The sequence below is a fragment of the Canis aureus genome, chromosome 3 (genome assembly GCF_053574225.1).
Source record: "Canis aureus isolate CA01 chromosome 3, VMU_Caureus_v.1.0, whole genome shotgun sequence".
In the NCBI taxonomy this organism is placed as follows: Eukaryota; Metazoa; Chordata; class Mammalia; order Carnivora; family Canidae; genus Canis; species Canis aureus.
Window position 1 is genome coordinate 24245862 of NC_135613.1, and position 15082 is coordinate 24260943.

Below are 15082 nucleotides of genomic sequence, written 5' to 3' on the forward strand. Positions count from 1 at the left end.
TCATGATCTTTTTTTAAAAAGATTTATTTATGTATTTGAGAGAGAGAACACGTGTGCCTGCATGGTAGGGGAGAGAGAGAGAAACAGTCCTAAGCAGACTCCTTACTGAGCTCAGAGCCTGACACGGGGCTCAATCTCACGACCCTAAGATCGTGACTCGAGCTGAAACCAAGAGTTGGACATTAAACTGACTATGCCACCCAGGCGCTTAAAAAGTTGAGTTTTGAGGGATGAAACCCTCATGTCCTGCTGAGTAATGCTTATACTCAAATGAGTTGAGAGAGGGACAGAGCCCGTTGAAATAATCTAGGGCTTTTTGATTACCCCAGGGAAGGAAATGCTGCTTATCCAGGAGCCCTGGCAGTGAAAGGTGTGTGGAATAGGTCTCAAATGTTTTGGGTTGGAGGAGGGAAAAGGATGCTATTAAGTACTTAACCATAGATTCATGCTAAGCACCACACACACTTCCTTATTTGGTTGCTGGTGTGTATGTGCTCAATGCGTTTTAAACTGTGGTTGTGGGCCATGGTTGTGCCTGGTTTTTGTTTTTGTTTTGTTTTAAATTTTGTGCCTGGTTTTATAGGGTTTTAAACATTGCATATTTAACCCTGATTCACAAGAGCAGAACTTTGTTGTTGGGGGTGGTAATGTGATTACAGGCTTAGAATTTTGGGTCTTTTATATGCTCACAACTGAGCATTAGCTCAGTTAGCTAAAATATTTTTACTAGATATTTTATTTAAAAGGGCGTTGTCAGGACATTACTATGCAGGTGTCCTTAGGCTTTCTAGCTATACTTACCTTCCAGTTTTGGAAGATGTATCTCTATTACAGAGTTGCCAAAGGGAAGAGATGCTATGAAACTCAAGTTATCAATTTGGGTGAAATTTTAGGCAGAAAATGAAGTTGTTGGTTGGATTGCCTATGAGTATGATGTTTCAGTGTCAGAGAGAAAAACTGTGGCTTTGTTCTGTCCCAAGAAAACAAGGAGAGGGCTCCTAATTACCAGGATCCTGTGGCCCAGGGTTCCTTGGGCCTGTGAGATAAATGGTGGCAGTGGGTGGAAGGAAGGTTTACCTGGAGAGCCATCCACACAGAGAGGTCAGTACAAGTGCTGGGTGTAGGTGACCAGTGCCAGCCCTGAGCACATTGGGATGCTGACGTGCATCAGCATGTATGGGAGCTGCTGCTGCTGGCTTTCTCCTGTTCACCGTTCCCAGCCAGCCCTTCACGGCTCCCTGAATGATCCCGGCTGCACTGTTGCCCCATGTCCCTGCCAAGCACACATTCCCGGGTCTTTCCTTCCCAAGGTGCCCCGTTAGCATTCCTGCACTGCATGCTCCCTGCCACAGGCCCGTGTCTCTGATGGAGCGGGAACCACAGGTATGCACTTGGATCTCAGAGCAGCCTGCTTTCGCCAGTCCTTTGGCTTGGTCCCCTTTAGTAAATCCCAGCAAAGTGGCCTTTGGCCTCAAAGAAAATATATGTCCCAGAGAGCTCTTTCCCCTACTGCTTTCAAGCCCGCTCATACCATAAGTGAACTTCCTGGATGTTGTATGAGGAGGAAATGTGCAGTTTGGCTTGCACCTTAAAAATATGCATTCACTGCTGTCCCTGGGACTCCCTGTACCCAGCAGGGTCCCTGTTCCAAGGCGCCCCTGCACACCTGCTGCCTGCCTCCTCCCTGTAGCCTTCTGGCCCTGAAGTGCCGGAACAGCTGAGTGGAAGGGTCTAAAAAAGCCAAGTGCTTTTCTCTTTTGTCATGATACACTGTCTTGCCTTTTTTCCCCCTTTTAGATTTTGGGTCACTGGGACAGGTGACCTGACATGAGGCGAGGTCACCCCCAGCCTCCCCTGTGGTAGGGATGGGGTTTTGTACACAGGATGGGCCAACTCTTCATGGCACCGTGGCTTATTTGTGGGTGGGGGCCCAGGGTCCTGACATCCACATCCTAGGGAGCCATAGTTAATCTGTAGTCTCTCACCTGCTCTGGAAGCCATGCTTCACACCAGATGCACCTGTGGCTTTGTTTCTGCCTGTGTATCTCTCAGAAAAACGGGTGGAGCCAACTGAAATCAACTTCTGCTGGGGGGCGGTCTTCCTTTCTCCTGTGCCCACTAAGTCTTGCCAGAGCCATTCCTTCCATCCAGGTTTGAGGGGTCTCACATGACGTTTGTGGGTCTTTGATTTTTCCCTTCCCGACTGAGTCCATCTTCCCCCTCCTCCTGTCTCTGGTGTGTGCATCCTTCCCTTTGCTCATGTGTTGGGTCTAGTTTTTTGTCTTCCCTGTCACTGGTCAACAGAATTTGGTGCTGTCCCTTTAGGAAATTGTGTCTTGTTCCAAAGCTGCTTTCTTCACTGACTCTCACACTGGCAGGATAGAGTCTCGGGGACAGCAGGACAACAGCCACATCCTGAATGGATGGTCCACGCCACTTCCTGGTCAGAAGTGATAGCTCCACATAAAAAATACTTGGAAACATTTTCTTTGTGGGCGGTATTTTATATTCTGTTCACATTTATCTGTTACTTTTATGTCTGGATACATGATATCTTGTAAAAAAGGTCTCCCTCCAGTACACCCCTTCTGGTGGCTTAGGGTGTTCACTCTGCAGGGCCCTGCTCCTTTTAGGCAGTGCACTCTTCTCCATGTCCCATCACATAGATGCTTAGTGGCCTTGCTGAAGCCTAGGAGGCGGCTGCCTGTAACTGCATTTGAGCAGAGTCTGGGCCAGATCCACCACCTGAAGGACTGCCACCCTGTATGTCCTGTAACCTGGTTGGTCAGCACAGCCACCTGAGGGAGCCAGGGGAGTCAAGGAACTCTGATGGTAGGTAGCATTCCTCACTCATCTGGTGCTAGACCTGTCCCCAGGTGATGCAAGGCTGTCCCATATTTTACCCCTGTGGGGCTAGTCACATGTCTCCCCACAGAAAGGACTGTGTCCTTTACAGGATGCTGTTTCCGACCCCTGCTGTGTCACCTTTCTAAAACCAAAGTGTGTCTGAATTTCCAAAACACATCTGGGCCCAAGAATTTTGGGTAAGGGATTATAGACCTGTACTGTTAACCCATTTTACAGATGCAGAACCCCAGGTTTGCGGAGATTGTGGTTGGCCCTGGTGACAGTGCTGGGGTGGCATCTAGACCTCTTGCTCTGGTGCATGTGTCCCATCTGCTCCCCACATGGCAGCTTCACATGGTAATTGCTGGTCCACCCTTAATGCAGGATCTGCTGTGCTGGAAACAACGTCTTCTATAAATAATATGCAGGCATTTTTTTTTTGTTCTGTTTTTTATTTTTTTTTTAATTTTTATTTTTATTATTATTTTTTGTTCTGTTTTTTAAGAGGAAAATAACCTTCACAGACCAGAAAGTAAAGCCATACTACCATTGCTTAGACCGTCGTATCTTGGCACATTGCCTCCAAGGTATTTTTCCATTAAAATCACAACAACTTGTTGAGCACTCCTGCTTGGCGTTGTTTTGGTTTTTTTTTTTTTTCTTTAAGGTTTTATTTATTTATTCATGAGAGAGAGAGGCCCCAGAGACACAGGCAGAGGGAGAAGCAGGCTCCATGTAGGGAGCCCAATGTGGGACTCGATCCCGGGACTCCAGGATCAGGTCCTGGGCCAAAGGCAGCACTCAACTGCTGAGCCACCCGGGCTACCCTCCTGCTGGTTTTATGTGATGCACTGCTCGGATACCCTGAGCACAACCACCTGTTCTACTTCAGGACTCCTGAAGGACTCCTGGTTCAGAGGCTTTTGTCCATGGTCACACTGTCAGGATTCAAGCCCAGGCCTTCCCTGCAGTTATATTTTGTAAAGCCATTAAAGTCCAATGTGCCCTGTGTGTGTTTCCCTGAGAATGTGCTGATTGGGGCATGCCAGCAGCCTGGTTTCCCTTAGACCCTATTAGCCCCAGAGAGCCTTGCCCCTGAGTTCCAGACTGGGGCTGGGTTAGCCTGCCCTGGGTGAAGGTCGCTGAGAGCTTCATGGGTGCTGTCCCATGCCTACACCCACCAGTTTGCTTCTGGCCAGACCACTGGGTCCTCTCCTTGTCCTCCACTCTCTCTTGTCTCTGCTTGCAGCCACGTGATCAGGTGATCTGAAAGAATCTGCGTGCATTACACTCTCAACGTGACAGCCACAAACAACTGAGCAGTGTGAACTTGACTTTAGAGAGCCCCTTTCTTGATTTGTGTTTGCATGAAACTGCAAATTTAAGAACTCTTTTTAATTTTCCATCACTGGGGGATCCCTGGGTGGCGCAGCGGTTTGGCGCCTGCCTTTGGCCCAGGGCGCAATCCTGGAGACCCGGGATCGAATCCCACGTCGGGCTCCCGGTGCATGGAGCCTGCTTCTCCCTCTGCCTGTGTCTCTGCCTCTCTTTCTCTCTCTCTCTGTGCGACTATCATAAATAAATAAAAAATTTAAAAAAAAATAATTTTCCATCACTCAAAAAGCCAGTGTACTAAATGGTTAGTTGAAAATGCAGGACATTATACTGCTGAGTGAGTTATTGTGCTTGTTTGTTTTTTAATTAAAGGAAAGACCATAAACCCAGCATACCACTAGGGACAGCCCTCTGTCTCCATCCTAGCAAGTGTGGCTACCTGGCAGCGGCCAGTGGGCAGATGCCCTTCAGTGTTCTCTGGGTGGACACTGTAAAACACACTGTATTATCTTGTGTTTCTAGGTATTTACTGAGCATTTTCAGCCATTGCACAGAACTCCTTTATATGGCTCACATGACTTCACTAATCTTAAGATGGGTGGGTGGTTCTCCTTTCTGCTCTGGCAAGTATTAAAAGTAACAGCTTTGCAGAAATACCTCTCTAAATTTGATCTGCACACTTCCTCTGAGTCCTGACTATTGAAAGGCCACTGTCCTGCTCTCCTCATCTCAGCTCCTGTGCCTTCATTTCAAGTGAAGCAAGGGATTTGAATGGGTTGTAACCTTTCAGAAGAGTTTTATTTTCCTAATGAGAATGAAGAATCTGCTCTTCATTTGAGCTTCTGTAAACATCGTATAGAGATATTAGTGTGGTAATCATCACCGTGAGAACAATCATAAAAAGAAGATGCTAACAACCAGAGGAGATGTAAGGAACTCATCCTGCGGTCAGGAAGAAGGGGGGTGCTGGTGCACAAAGGGGACAGACTGCCAGAGAATGAATACGTTCTGGAGACCTAAAAAATCCTTGAATAAATTATTTCATCTTTTTCAAAGAAATCATTCTGTTGCTTCTTAAGGGTTATAACTTTCAGGCATTTGTTCTTTTCATTATATGGAATGCTTTTTAAAAAAAGATTGATGTATTTATTAGGGAGCATGCGCACAGATGTGCACAGTAGGGAGAGGCAGAGGGAGGGAGGAAGAGAGTCTGGTTTTCACAACCTCAGATTCCTCAGCCAACAAGCACGATGGGACTATGTCAGAGCTCACCTCCAAGACCAAGGGTTCATGACAGAGGAACACTGAATAAAAATACCCTGTGAACTAGGCAAGGCAGGTACAGAGCGGGGTTTCACCGTATTTATCTTCATTAGCAATGCTGGGCAGAAAATGGTTGCACTTCAGGATTTTAATATTTTGTATGTTTAAACAATATTTATAGAACAAAATGTATATATTTTTAAAAGATTTATCGTTGAGAGAATACACAAGAGAGTAAGTACGAGGGCGCAGAGGGAGAGGGAGTCCCAAGCAGACTCCCTGCTGACGCAGAGCCCAATGTGTGGCCTCAATCCCACAACCTGAGATCATGACCTGAGCTGAAACCAAGAGTTGGGCACTTTACTGCACTGCCCAGGTGCCCCCTAAAATGCTCGTAATACGTAAATATTTTCGGAGCAGAAATGATACAAATACTTAAGTTTTAAAAATAAGTCATTATAAACCCAGGGTTTGACTTTAGGATTTTTTCATTCAGCAAATGCTGCCCATTTGCTACAAGCTATGCTTAGACCAGTGACACAGTCCTGCCTGGTGGAGCTCCCGTATGGTCCAAGCACCCTGGTAGCCTTGGCCAGTGCTGTGGGGACCTGTCTTGAAGAGAGCTGGCAGGGGGCAGGGTCCCTGAGGAAGGAGACTCACCTGCCATCTGAAAATGAGATGAGCTGCATGTTCACGAAGGCAGAAAATGAAGAAGACAGGCTGGGGTCAGAAAGCTGTCTGCATACCACAGAGGGCATGTGGGCAGTCCAGAGAAAGTAGAGTACCAGTTTGGAAGTGGCTCCCAGACCAGCTAGGACTGGGAAGTACTTTGGATGAGGATGATGCTGCAGGAGAGTTGGAGATGTTTCAGCGATCCCCACACCCTGCCTTTTGTGACCCCTTGGGTTGACTCCGGTAACACTGCAATAGGCTTGAACACAGACAGTGAAGAGCTCCATCTTTGACCTTCCCACTGAGATGTCAGCAGGGCAGTTGCACACTTCCTTGGGCTACAGGTGACCCCTGGGGGTGGGGTCTCTGAAAGTCAAGGGTGATTGAGGCCCTGCGGTAATGGGCACTGGATAGGGCACAGAGCAGCAGTCTAGGTCACAGCTGCTCTTTGGAATCCCTGAGGATGAGGCCCACCCAGACTGGTGTTATCAAAGGCCTTGCATTATGTTAAACTTAACAGAGAAGGTGGTGAGCTCTGGACTGAGGAAAGAAGGGCCTGGGTCTGAGTCCGTCCTCCCTCCTCCCTACCCCTAGACTTCTAAATTAGAGAATATTTGTGTTTAAAGAACATAAAATATTTTGGGGCGCCAGTCAGTTAAGCATCCAACTCTTGGTTTCAGCTCAGGTCATGATCTCAGGGTTGTGGGATCGAGCCTCGTATCAAGTTCTGTGCTTAGTAAGGAATCTGCTTGAGACTCTCTCTCCTTCTGCCCCTTCCCCCTGCCCTCTTTTTTTTTTTTTTTTTTAATTTTTATTTATTTATGATAGTCACACAGAGAGAGGCAGAGACATAGGCAGAGGGAGAAGCAGGCTCCATGCACCAGGAGCCCGACGTGGGATTCGATCCCGGGTCTCCAGGATCGTGCCCTGGGCCAAAGGCAGGCGCTAAACCGCTGCGCCACCCAGGGATTCCCCCCCCACCCCGCACTCTTGTGCATATGTGCACGATCTCTCTCATGTGCTCTCTCAAATGAAGATAAATCTTTTTTAAAAAATATATATTTTGTTCTATAAATATTGTTTAAACATAGAGTATCAGGGCATCTGGGTAGCTCGGTTAAGGCTCTGCCTTCGGCTTAGGTCATGATCTCAGGGTCCTGGGATCAAGCCCCACATTGGGCTCACTGCTCAGTGGAGAGTCTGCTTCTCCCTCTCCCTCTACTTTCCCCACCTCCCCTGCTCATGCTCACTCTCTCTCAAATAAAGAAAATCTTAAAATAAACATAGAAAGTATTAAAAAACCTGAAGTGTAACCATTTTCTGCCCAACATTGCTGATGAAGGGAAATACAGTGAAACCCCACTCTGTACCTGCCTTGCCTGGTTCACAGGGTGTTTTTACTCGGTGTTATGTGTTGTGAATCCTTGGTCTTGGAGGTGAACTCTAACATAGCCCCATTGTGTTGGCTGAGGAACCTGAGTTTGGGAAAATTGTACATGAGTTGCTGAGCAGCTGAGACACCAGTCTTGTAGAAATATCCTTTCTGGTCTAGTGAAGCTGTGCCTGGTGGCAGATACCCCTCTCACCTCTTCTTTCTTAAGGTGATTCCCTCTTAAGTCATGTTGTCCTCTGTTTCAGGATGATGATCTGGAGGAGGGTGAAGTAAAGGATCCCAGTGACAGGAAGGTGAGGCCACGTCCCACCTGCCGATTCTTCATGAAAGGTAATTGTCTGAGGGGCCTCATGTGGCCTTGGCTTTTCCCGGGACTGTGGTGGTGGTTCAGCCCCGAAGCTACGCAGGCTGTTCTTGGGGGCCAGACTGTGACCTAAATGGTGGTGGTGGCATCGATCCTCCGCTGGTCCTTGACTCATGGGACTGACTTGGAGGAGTCAGCCTAGCCAGTGTCACGCTAGTGGTTCTAGGCCTGCCTGTTTGTAGGAGAGCCAGAGCTTGAATGTAGGCAGTATAGTTGCCTCTGCATGAGGCCAGCTACCCCAGGCACCAGTGCAGACAGTTTCCCATCTCTGTAAGGAAAGTTGCCACTTTTTTGCTAAATATATTGAAGTAACATCCTTCATTTGAAATGGATTTCTAAAGAGTGGAGGGAGGGGCTCTGAGTGCAGTAAGGCCCGCCCCTGCTAGAAGGTGAGTGGTGTGCACCCAGTGGCAGAGGCACACAGCAGGGCCAACTTGGAAATGGCAGCAGGAACCCTGGTCTGTGAGGGTTTCTCTGCTGCATGCTTGTAGTTTGGGCACGTTCCTTGTAGTCCCACATTTTCCTTGGACAGGTAGGAAGATGTTTGTCTTTGTCCTAATCTCACTCTGGCCCTGGGTGCCCTCGCTCGCTGGCTCAGCCTGCACGTACGGTCTGAATTTCACAAGAGCTTCCTGTACTTCTTTTCCAGATGTTGTGACAGCATTATCCACTCCTCTTCCACCAATATCACATTCCATACCATTCAGAGGCCAGGTTAAAGGTACAGAGTATACGATATTCACTCTCTGCTCCGGAGGCCAGACTTCTTTCTCCTGGATCCAGAATTCTGATGTGAAGCCAGAAGGAAGGGGGAGGCTCTGAGGGGCAGAGAGAGGTCATGAACCTCAGTTCTTAGAGGCACTTGATGAGGCTCACAAGAGCTTTGCGGATGGCACGGGGAGGTGGGGAGAGTAGGCACGGTGGAGTCCCATCTTCCTGAGAGGGCAGGCTCTGCCCTTGAGTGGCCCCTGAAGGACCCTGCCCCTATACCCAGGAAGACACGGTACAGAGGGTGGACAGGACCGAGGATCCAGTGCACTCAGGACCCAGGTCAGCTCCCTCCTCAGGCCGCATGCTCCTGGCCTGTGCTATTGACACACAGACTGTTGTTTCTGCCAAGTGGAAACTCCTTGGAGTTAGACATGCATGTGGTGAACTCCACTGTGCAGTCATGTGCAGTCTGCCCTCAGGAGAGCAGCTGGCAGTTCTGTCTTGGGCAGTGTGGTCACCCTGAGAATGCACATAAGTGTGTGGTATGTTTTAGAAAGTCAATAACAGTTCTTTAAAACTTTTAGTATTTGAAGGATGCCTGGTGGCCCAGTCAATTGAGCGTCTGACTCTTGATCTCGGCTCAGGTCTTGATCTCAGGGTCATAAGGGTCATGAGTTCAAGCCCCACATTGGGCTCTGTGCTGGTCATGGAGCCTACTTTAAAAAAAAAAAAAAAGGGTTTTGATATTTGAAATAAGTATTTCAGAAAATTTAACTTAACAGAAGGCCTCTTTTCCATGATTACATGGGAATAAATGATGTCAGTCCATGTCTGAAATTTCTTGATTAAAGAAGAGGAGACCAATATATACATGTATACATAGATGGATGTGTGCAGTGTTGTCGAACTGTGTGATTCAGAATCCTGGGCAGCCTGTCAGGACTAGCCAGGGCTCCCACAACAGGAGGCAGTACCGTGCATCTGTGCCACAAAGGTTCCTGTCTGGTTTTGCAGGCTCACAGCCCTGAAGTTATTTCCAGAATTTATTAACAGAAGCACACAGACAAGTGAATTTGTTGCTGGGACTGCAGATCAGCATCCTCGGGAGATGCCTTGGGCAAGGACTGGGTGCCATCTCCATGGATGTCCCTAGGGCCACATCACAGTGGGAGGGAGGTCCCTCCAGAGTCCAATGAAATGCTCAGCTTGGGTTTCAGAGATAAAAGCCAAAGAGGAGGTCTTCCTGCATAGAAATCTGAAGCTAGTGGTAATCAGCCTTCTTTGAAACTTGATTGGGCATAATCAATAACTTGTTTCACACTTTGCTTTTAAGTATATATTTACCTTTTCCACCGCTACTGTTTATTCTACAGAGTATTGTAATACTCTGTACAAAAAGAAGTGGTTGATTCTTGGGGTGTTCTAGAACATATCTCTTGCTGCTTTTCTTAGTCTTGAGTTTTTGGGTGAAAATGTTTTTGCTTACCTGCAGTTTATAAGCTTGGTATTAAATTGAGATGAATCTGTGTAAGTTCCCTTCATTAGCAAGAAAAGTTACTTTAAAAATAAAATGGAGTTTGTTGTATTTAACAAGGATGTGGAGAAATGGAACCTTCACATCCTGCTGGTGGGAGCGCAAGAGGGTGCAGCTGCTGTAGAACAGTGTGTGGTGCCTCCAAGAACCCAAGAGGGTAGAACTCTCCTGTGACCCAGTCACTTCTGCTTCTGGGTCTCTATCTACGAGAAATGAAAACCTACATCCCCACAAAAACTTGTACATAAATGTTCATAAAAGCAGTATTTAAGATAGCCAACAAATACAAACAACTCAAATGTCCATCAGGTCATAGATGATTACACAGAGTGCAGTCTGTCCATACAGTGGGATGTTACACAGCCATGAAGCAAATGAAGTGCTGATCCCACAGCATGAATAAACCTTGAGGACATTCTGCTCAGTAAAGCCAGACACGGAGGGCCCCTCTCTTGTGCATTTCTATCTAAGCGAACTATCCAGAATGGGTCCATAGAGGCAGGAACTGGGTTAGTCATTGTCTAGGCCATGGGGCCTATGGAGGGTGGGAGGGAGTGGGAGCAGGTGGTGGGGGTGATGGCCAAGCAGTATAGGGCTTCCTTCTAGGGCAATGGTTGTACACCTTTGTGCATGCATGCTAAAACCCACTAAATTGTATACTTAAGATTGGGGTATTTTATGATACGTGAATTACATCTTAATTTGAAAATTCTTCCTAAGAAAGTTTTTTAGTTATATTTCTATTAAAAGATTTCTGCAGGTTAATCATTAATTGCCCAAATGGATACATTGATATTTGTGACCATTGATAATGAAATGTACTTAGAAATCTAAATGGAAATATTTTTAAACACCAGTATTTTATTTATGGTATATTTCTACCTCTAGTGTATTTATGTTGAATCATCAAGATATAAAGTTCTATCTACAAAAGCATAAACATTTTCTTTAAACTATGTTTTACTTTGGGTTTCTGATTGAGCCAGCTGTCAGTAGTGCCCACCCACTCTGTGGGCCGGACTTCCTTGTCCCTCCTCCTTTCTGTCCTCCCCCTTCCTCCATCCCTCCCTCTCTTTCTCTAACACACACACACACACACACAGAGTTTGGTAAAATACACTTAATGTAAAATTTACATTAACCATCTTCCAAACCTTAACCATTTTCAACTATGTAGTTCATGGCATTGAGTAATATTCATTTTGTTGCCATCACCACCATCCATCTCTAGAACTCAGTTCCCTCTTGTAAAACTGAAACTCTGTAGCCATTAAACAGTCACTTCCCGTTCCTCCCTCCCAAAGGCCCTGGCACAACCATCATTCTATTTCCCATGAATTTGACTATCTTAGATACCCAGTGTGAGTGGAATAATACGATTCTTATTTTTTTGTGACTGCCTTATTTCACTCATCATTGTGCCCTCGAAGTTCATCTGTGTTTTAGCAGGTGTCAGAATTCTTTCTTTCCTAGGTTAGTATTGTATTGTGTATACACCACTTTTTGCTTATCCGTCCATCCAACAACAGACACTCGGGTTGTTTCCATCCCTTTGCTACTGTGTTTAATGCTGCTATGAACATAGGTGTGCAAATGTGTCAAGACACTACTTTCAAATTTTGGGGGTGTGTACTCCAAACTGGAATTACTGAATCATACAATGATTCTGTTTGTAATTTGAGGAGCTTCCATACTGTTGTTGTGGCAGTGGCACCATGTTATATAGCCGCCTGCAGTGCACAAGAACCCAGGGCCTCCTCGCTTAGTATTTTCTGATCTTTTGATAGTAAAAATCCTATGAGGAGTGTCATCACATTGTGGTTTCAATTCGCGTTCTCATAATTACTGATGGTGAGCATCTTCTCACGTGCCCATTGACCATTTGAACAGTTTTATCTTTATTGGAGAAATGTTCATTGCCTGTTTTTGAATGGCTGCATTCTTTTGTTTTTTAAAGATTTTATTTATTTTTCCATGAGAGACACAAAGAGAGGCAGAGACATAGGCAGAGGGAGAAGCAGGCCCCCTGTGGGGAGCCAGTGCCGGGGACTCCTCCCAGGATGCCAGAGTCATGACCTGAGCCAGGGGTGGATGCTTAACCACTGAGTCACCCTGGCATCCCTCTCTTTCATGTTTAAAGCAGCAGATCTTCATATGTGGTTTGCAGACTCTTAGGGTTTCTTAAGATTGTTTCAAGGGACCCTGAGGTCAAAGCTACTTTTGTGGTACTGAGCCTGCTAGTAGTCAGGTATTGACCCCCATGCACTCAGAGTTAAATAATGGCAATTTCATTTAATGATGCCTGTAAGAAAGCAGTAAGAATAGTGAAATTTTACATTTGAGTACAGGCCTTTAGAAAGCAAAACAAAACAATTCCATTAAGGAATACTATCCATGCCCTAAAATTTGTATTTTAAGCATACAGTTCAGTGATTTGTATTAAATTTACCAAGTTCTGTAGCCGTCCCCACAATCCAGTTGTAGAACACGTCCATCGCCCTGGGAAAAACCGTTAGTACTGGTCTTTTCCATATTCAGCATGACAAGATGCAAAGGCTCCTAGAGCCCCTCTGTCAGTCTCTTTGCTGCATGAGAAGGGTGCGTGCGGCTCAAGCATGAGCAAAGACTGCCAAGGTGACACAGAACACAGTCTCCTCAGAAACAGAGTGAACCTGCCGCCTCCAGGAGAACAGTGGCCAGTATGTGTTGCTAATGATGAGCTTTGGGCTCTCGTGTCAAAGAATTTTGGAGAAAAAAAAAAAAAAAAAAGAATTTTGGAGGGCCTGAATCTCCACCTGCAGTGTGTAATGACTTTTCCAAATGACCGTTGCATGGTGTCACAGAATCACACCTGGATAGAAGATCCCCTTGTGGTTCGAGATGGGCCAATGGGCATCAGTGAAGCAGTCGGAAATGCTCAGTGCAAGGATGACAGGCCCTGCCTGGCAGCTAATGGCTGAGAACCCTTTGTTTGGCAAGGTCCAGGGGGCCTCAGGGACATGAGTGAGTCTCTGAGGAGGCTGCTCAGTATCCTCCCTTGCCCAACTGTGTCTCGGTGTGACACTGGGTTTTCTTCACCTACTTCAAGCTCTGTGAGCCATCACGGCAGCCTGAATACAGAAGCAGATGAAAACGTCTTCTGTGTTAATGTCCATTTTTAAGAGGTTTGCAAAAAGGAAAATAATGCTACTTGATCACTTGAGTATTTTTTAAAATTATTTTGCATGAAACATGTTAATATATTGTTAATGTAAGTTACACATGGCATATATTATGTCTTCAAGTATTTTCAGTCTTAATTTCCATACATAGCAGGTACCAATTAGATAGAACCCATCTGTGACTCTTTGGGGTCCTAAGACCCAAACGTAAAAGAACTGCTGGTTTTAAGTCTACATTATTTACAAAGAAGCAAGCCAGATGTTATTTTAATTATTTCAGCTACCACAGGGTATTCCTTAGAGAAAGTAATGTATTTCAGATTCCACTAGAGGTGACTCATCTATGAAATGGGAAAGGAAAGTACACCTGAGTTCTTTATGTTCATTATAAAAACTTGCACATGATGGTTTGTGGGACTTTATGCCCATTAATATACACCTAGATCCTACATTTGTCCTTAATATTTTTTTGTCCTTAATACTTAATTGTTAGATTTTACATGTTCTGCCTTTCTTTCAATGGTAATTTCTTAAAGCCATGAAGCACTTTAAACTTCTTTATTTCTACAACCCCTGTATTTTCTATTGTGAGTTATTCAGACTAATAAGAAATGGGACTAAGAAATATTTAAACTAAGACTACCTTGTCTTACTTAGTTAGAAATAACACAGTAGCAGGACACATTGTGGATACAGCAAGTGCAGCCTTTAAATGGTGCCAGCACTGCGCTATCCTCATAACCAGTCAGACTAACCATCAGAAATTTTAAAATCTGATCATGTTTCTGGACCCACCACACATATGTGCTCATGAGCATGCCCACAGACATGCTGCTTTCTTCTTCTGATGTTTCGTGCTGCAAAAGAAATAGATTGGGTCCTTGGATCAGTCAGGTGTGTGATTGTGACCAGCGGATTACTGCCATAAAGGATGTGGCTTTGGTGTCTTGTCTTCTCCCCATTTAGTTTCTCTGATTTCAGCTGAAGGACCTGTGTAGGTTTTCTATATATGTCGTGTCTGTCTCACTGATTGCGGGTGTGTTGGTGTTTTAGCAAGGAGGTTCCTTTTTTATAGATCTGTTATTGAGTGAAAATAAAAGCAGGAGTCAACACAATGTGGTGTAATACAAGCAGGGAAAATGTGGAGGTAGATACACTGATCCATCCATCCATCCATCCCCAGTAAATTGATAACTGTCTCTGGTAAAGGACACTGGAAGCATGGAGACATCACTGCATACTTAGAGTATTTGGATATTTCTTTATATGTTAGTTTTATTTCACACATATGAATATCTCATATATATAAAATAACAGTGTTTGCACAAGCAAAAATAATGACAAAAAAAGAATAATTATTGTGCCCATCATTCAGTTAAGAAATAGAACATTATCATTGCCTTCAAAGCTGTGTGTATACCAACGTGAAGAAACTTGTCCCCTGTTGTGCCGCTGTGACCACACTTTCATTTCTCCTTGTTCCCTGCTGGCTAACATCCAGGCCCCTACACAGAATCCTCACATCATTATAAGCCTGTTTATTCATCTGGACAGAGGCATAGTCCACATAAATTTTGCATTTGTGAAGTTTCATTTAGAAATAGACCATACAGTTTTAAAACAAGATTTTTACTTCCATTTTCCTAAACAAAGTGGTTTTTTAAATTATGAAAGTAATTTAGTGACAGAGAGGATAGTAAAAGATAAAACTCTTTCTACCATCCCAACAATTCAGGGTGTTTTCTTCCAGGCTTTTTTCTACATGGATAAAAATTCATTTTTCAAAAGGCTAGTAGATGATT

At 45.1% G+C, this 15082-nt stretch overlaps 1 protein-coding gene across 4 annotated transcripts in view; it reads left to right on the forward strand.

Annotated features, from left to right (window-relative positions):
- Nucleotides 1-15082, forward strand: part of ZC3H18 (zinc finger CCCH-type containing 18) — a 66513-nt gene that overhangs the window by 10493 nt on the left and 40938 nt on the right. For 3 of the 4 annotated variants that reach the window (XM_077891110.1, XM_077891109.1, XM_077891111.1), the window contains exons 3-4: nt 7756-7840; nt 8524-8595. In XM_077891110.1, coding sequence (XP_077747236.1) covers nt 7756-7840; nt 8524-8595 — 157 coding nt within the window. The remainder of the gene's footprint in view (nt 1-7755; nt 7841-8523; nt 8596-15082) is intronic. The other variant, XM_077891112.1, reaches the window with a different exon arrangement.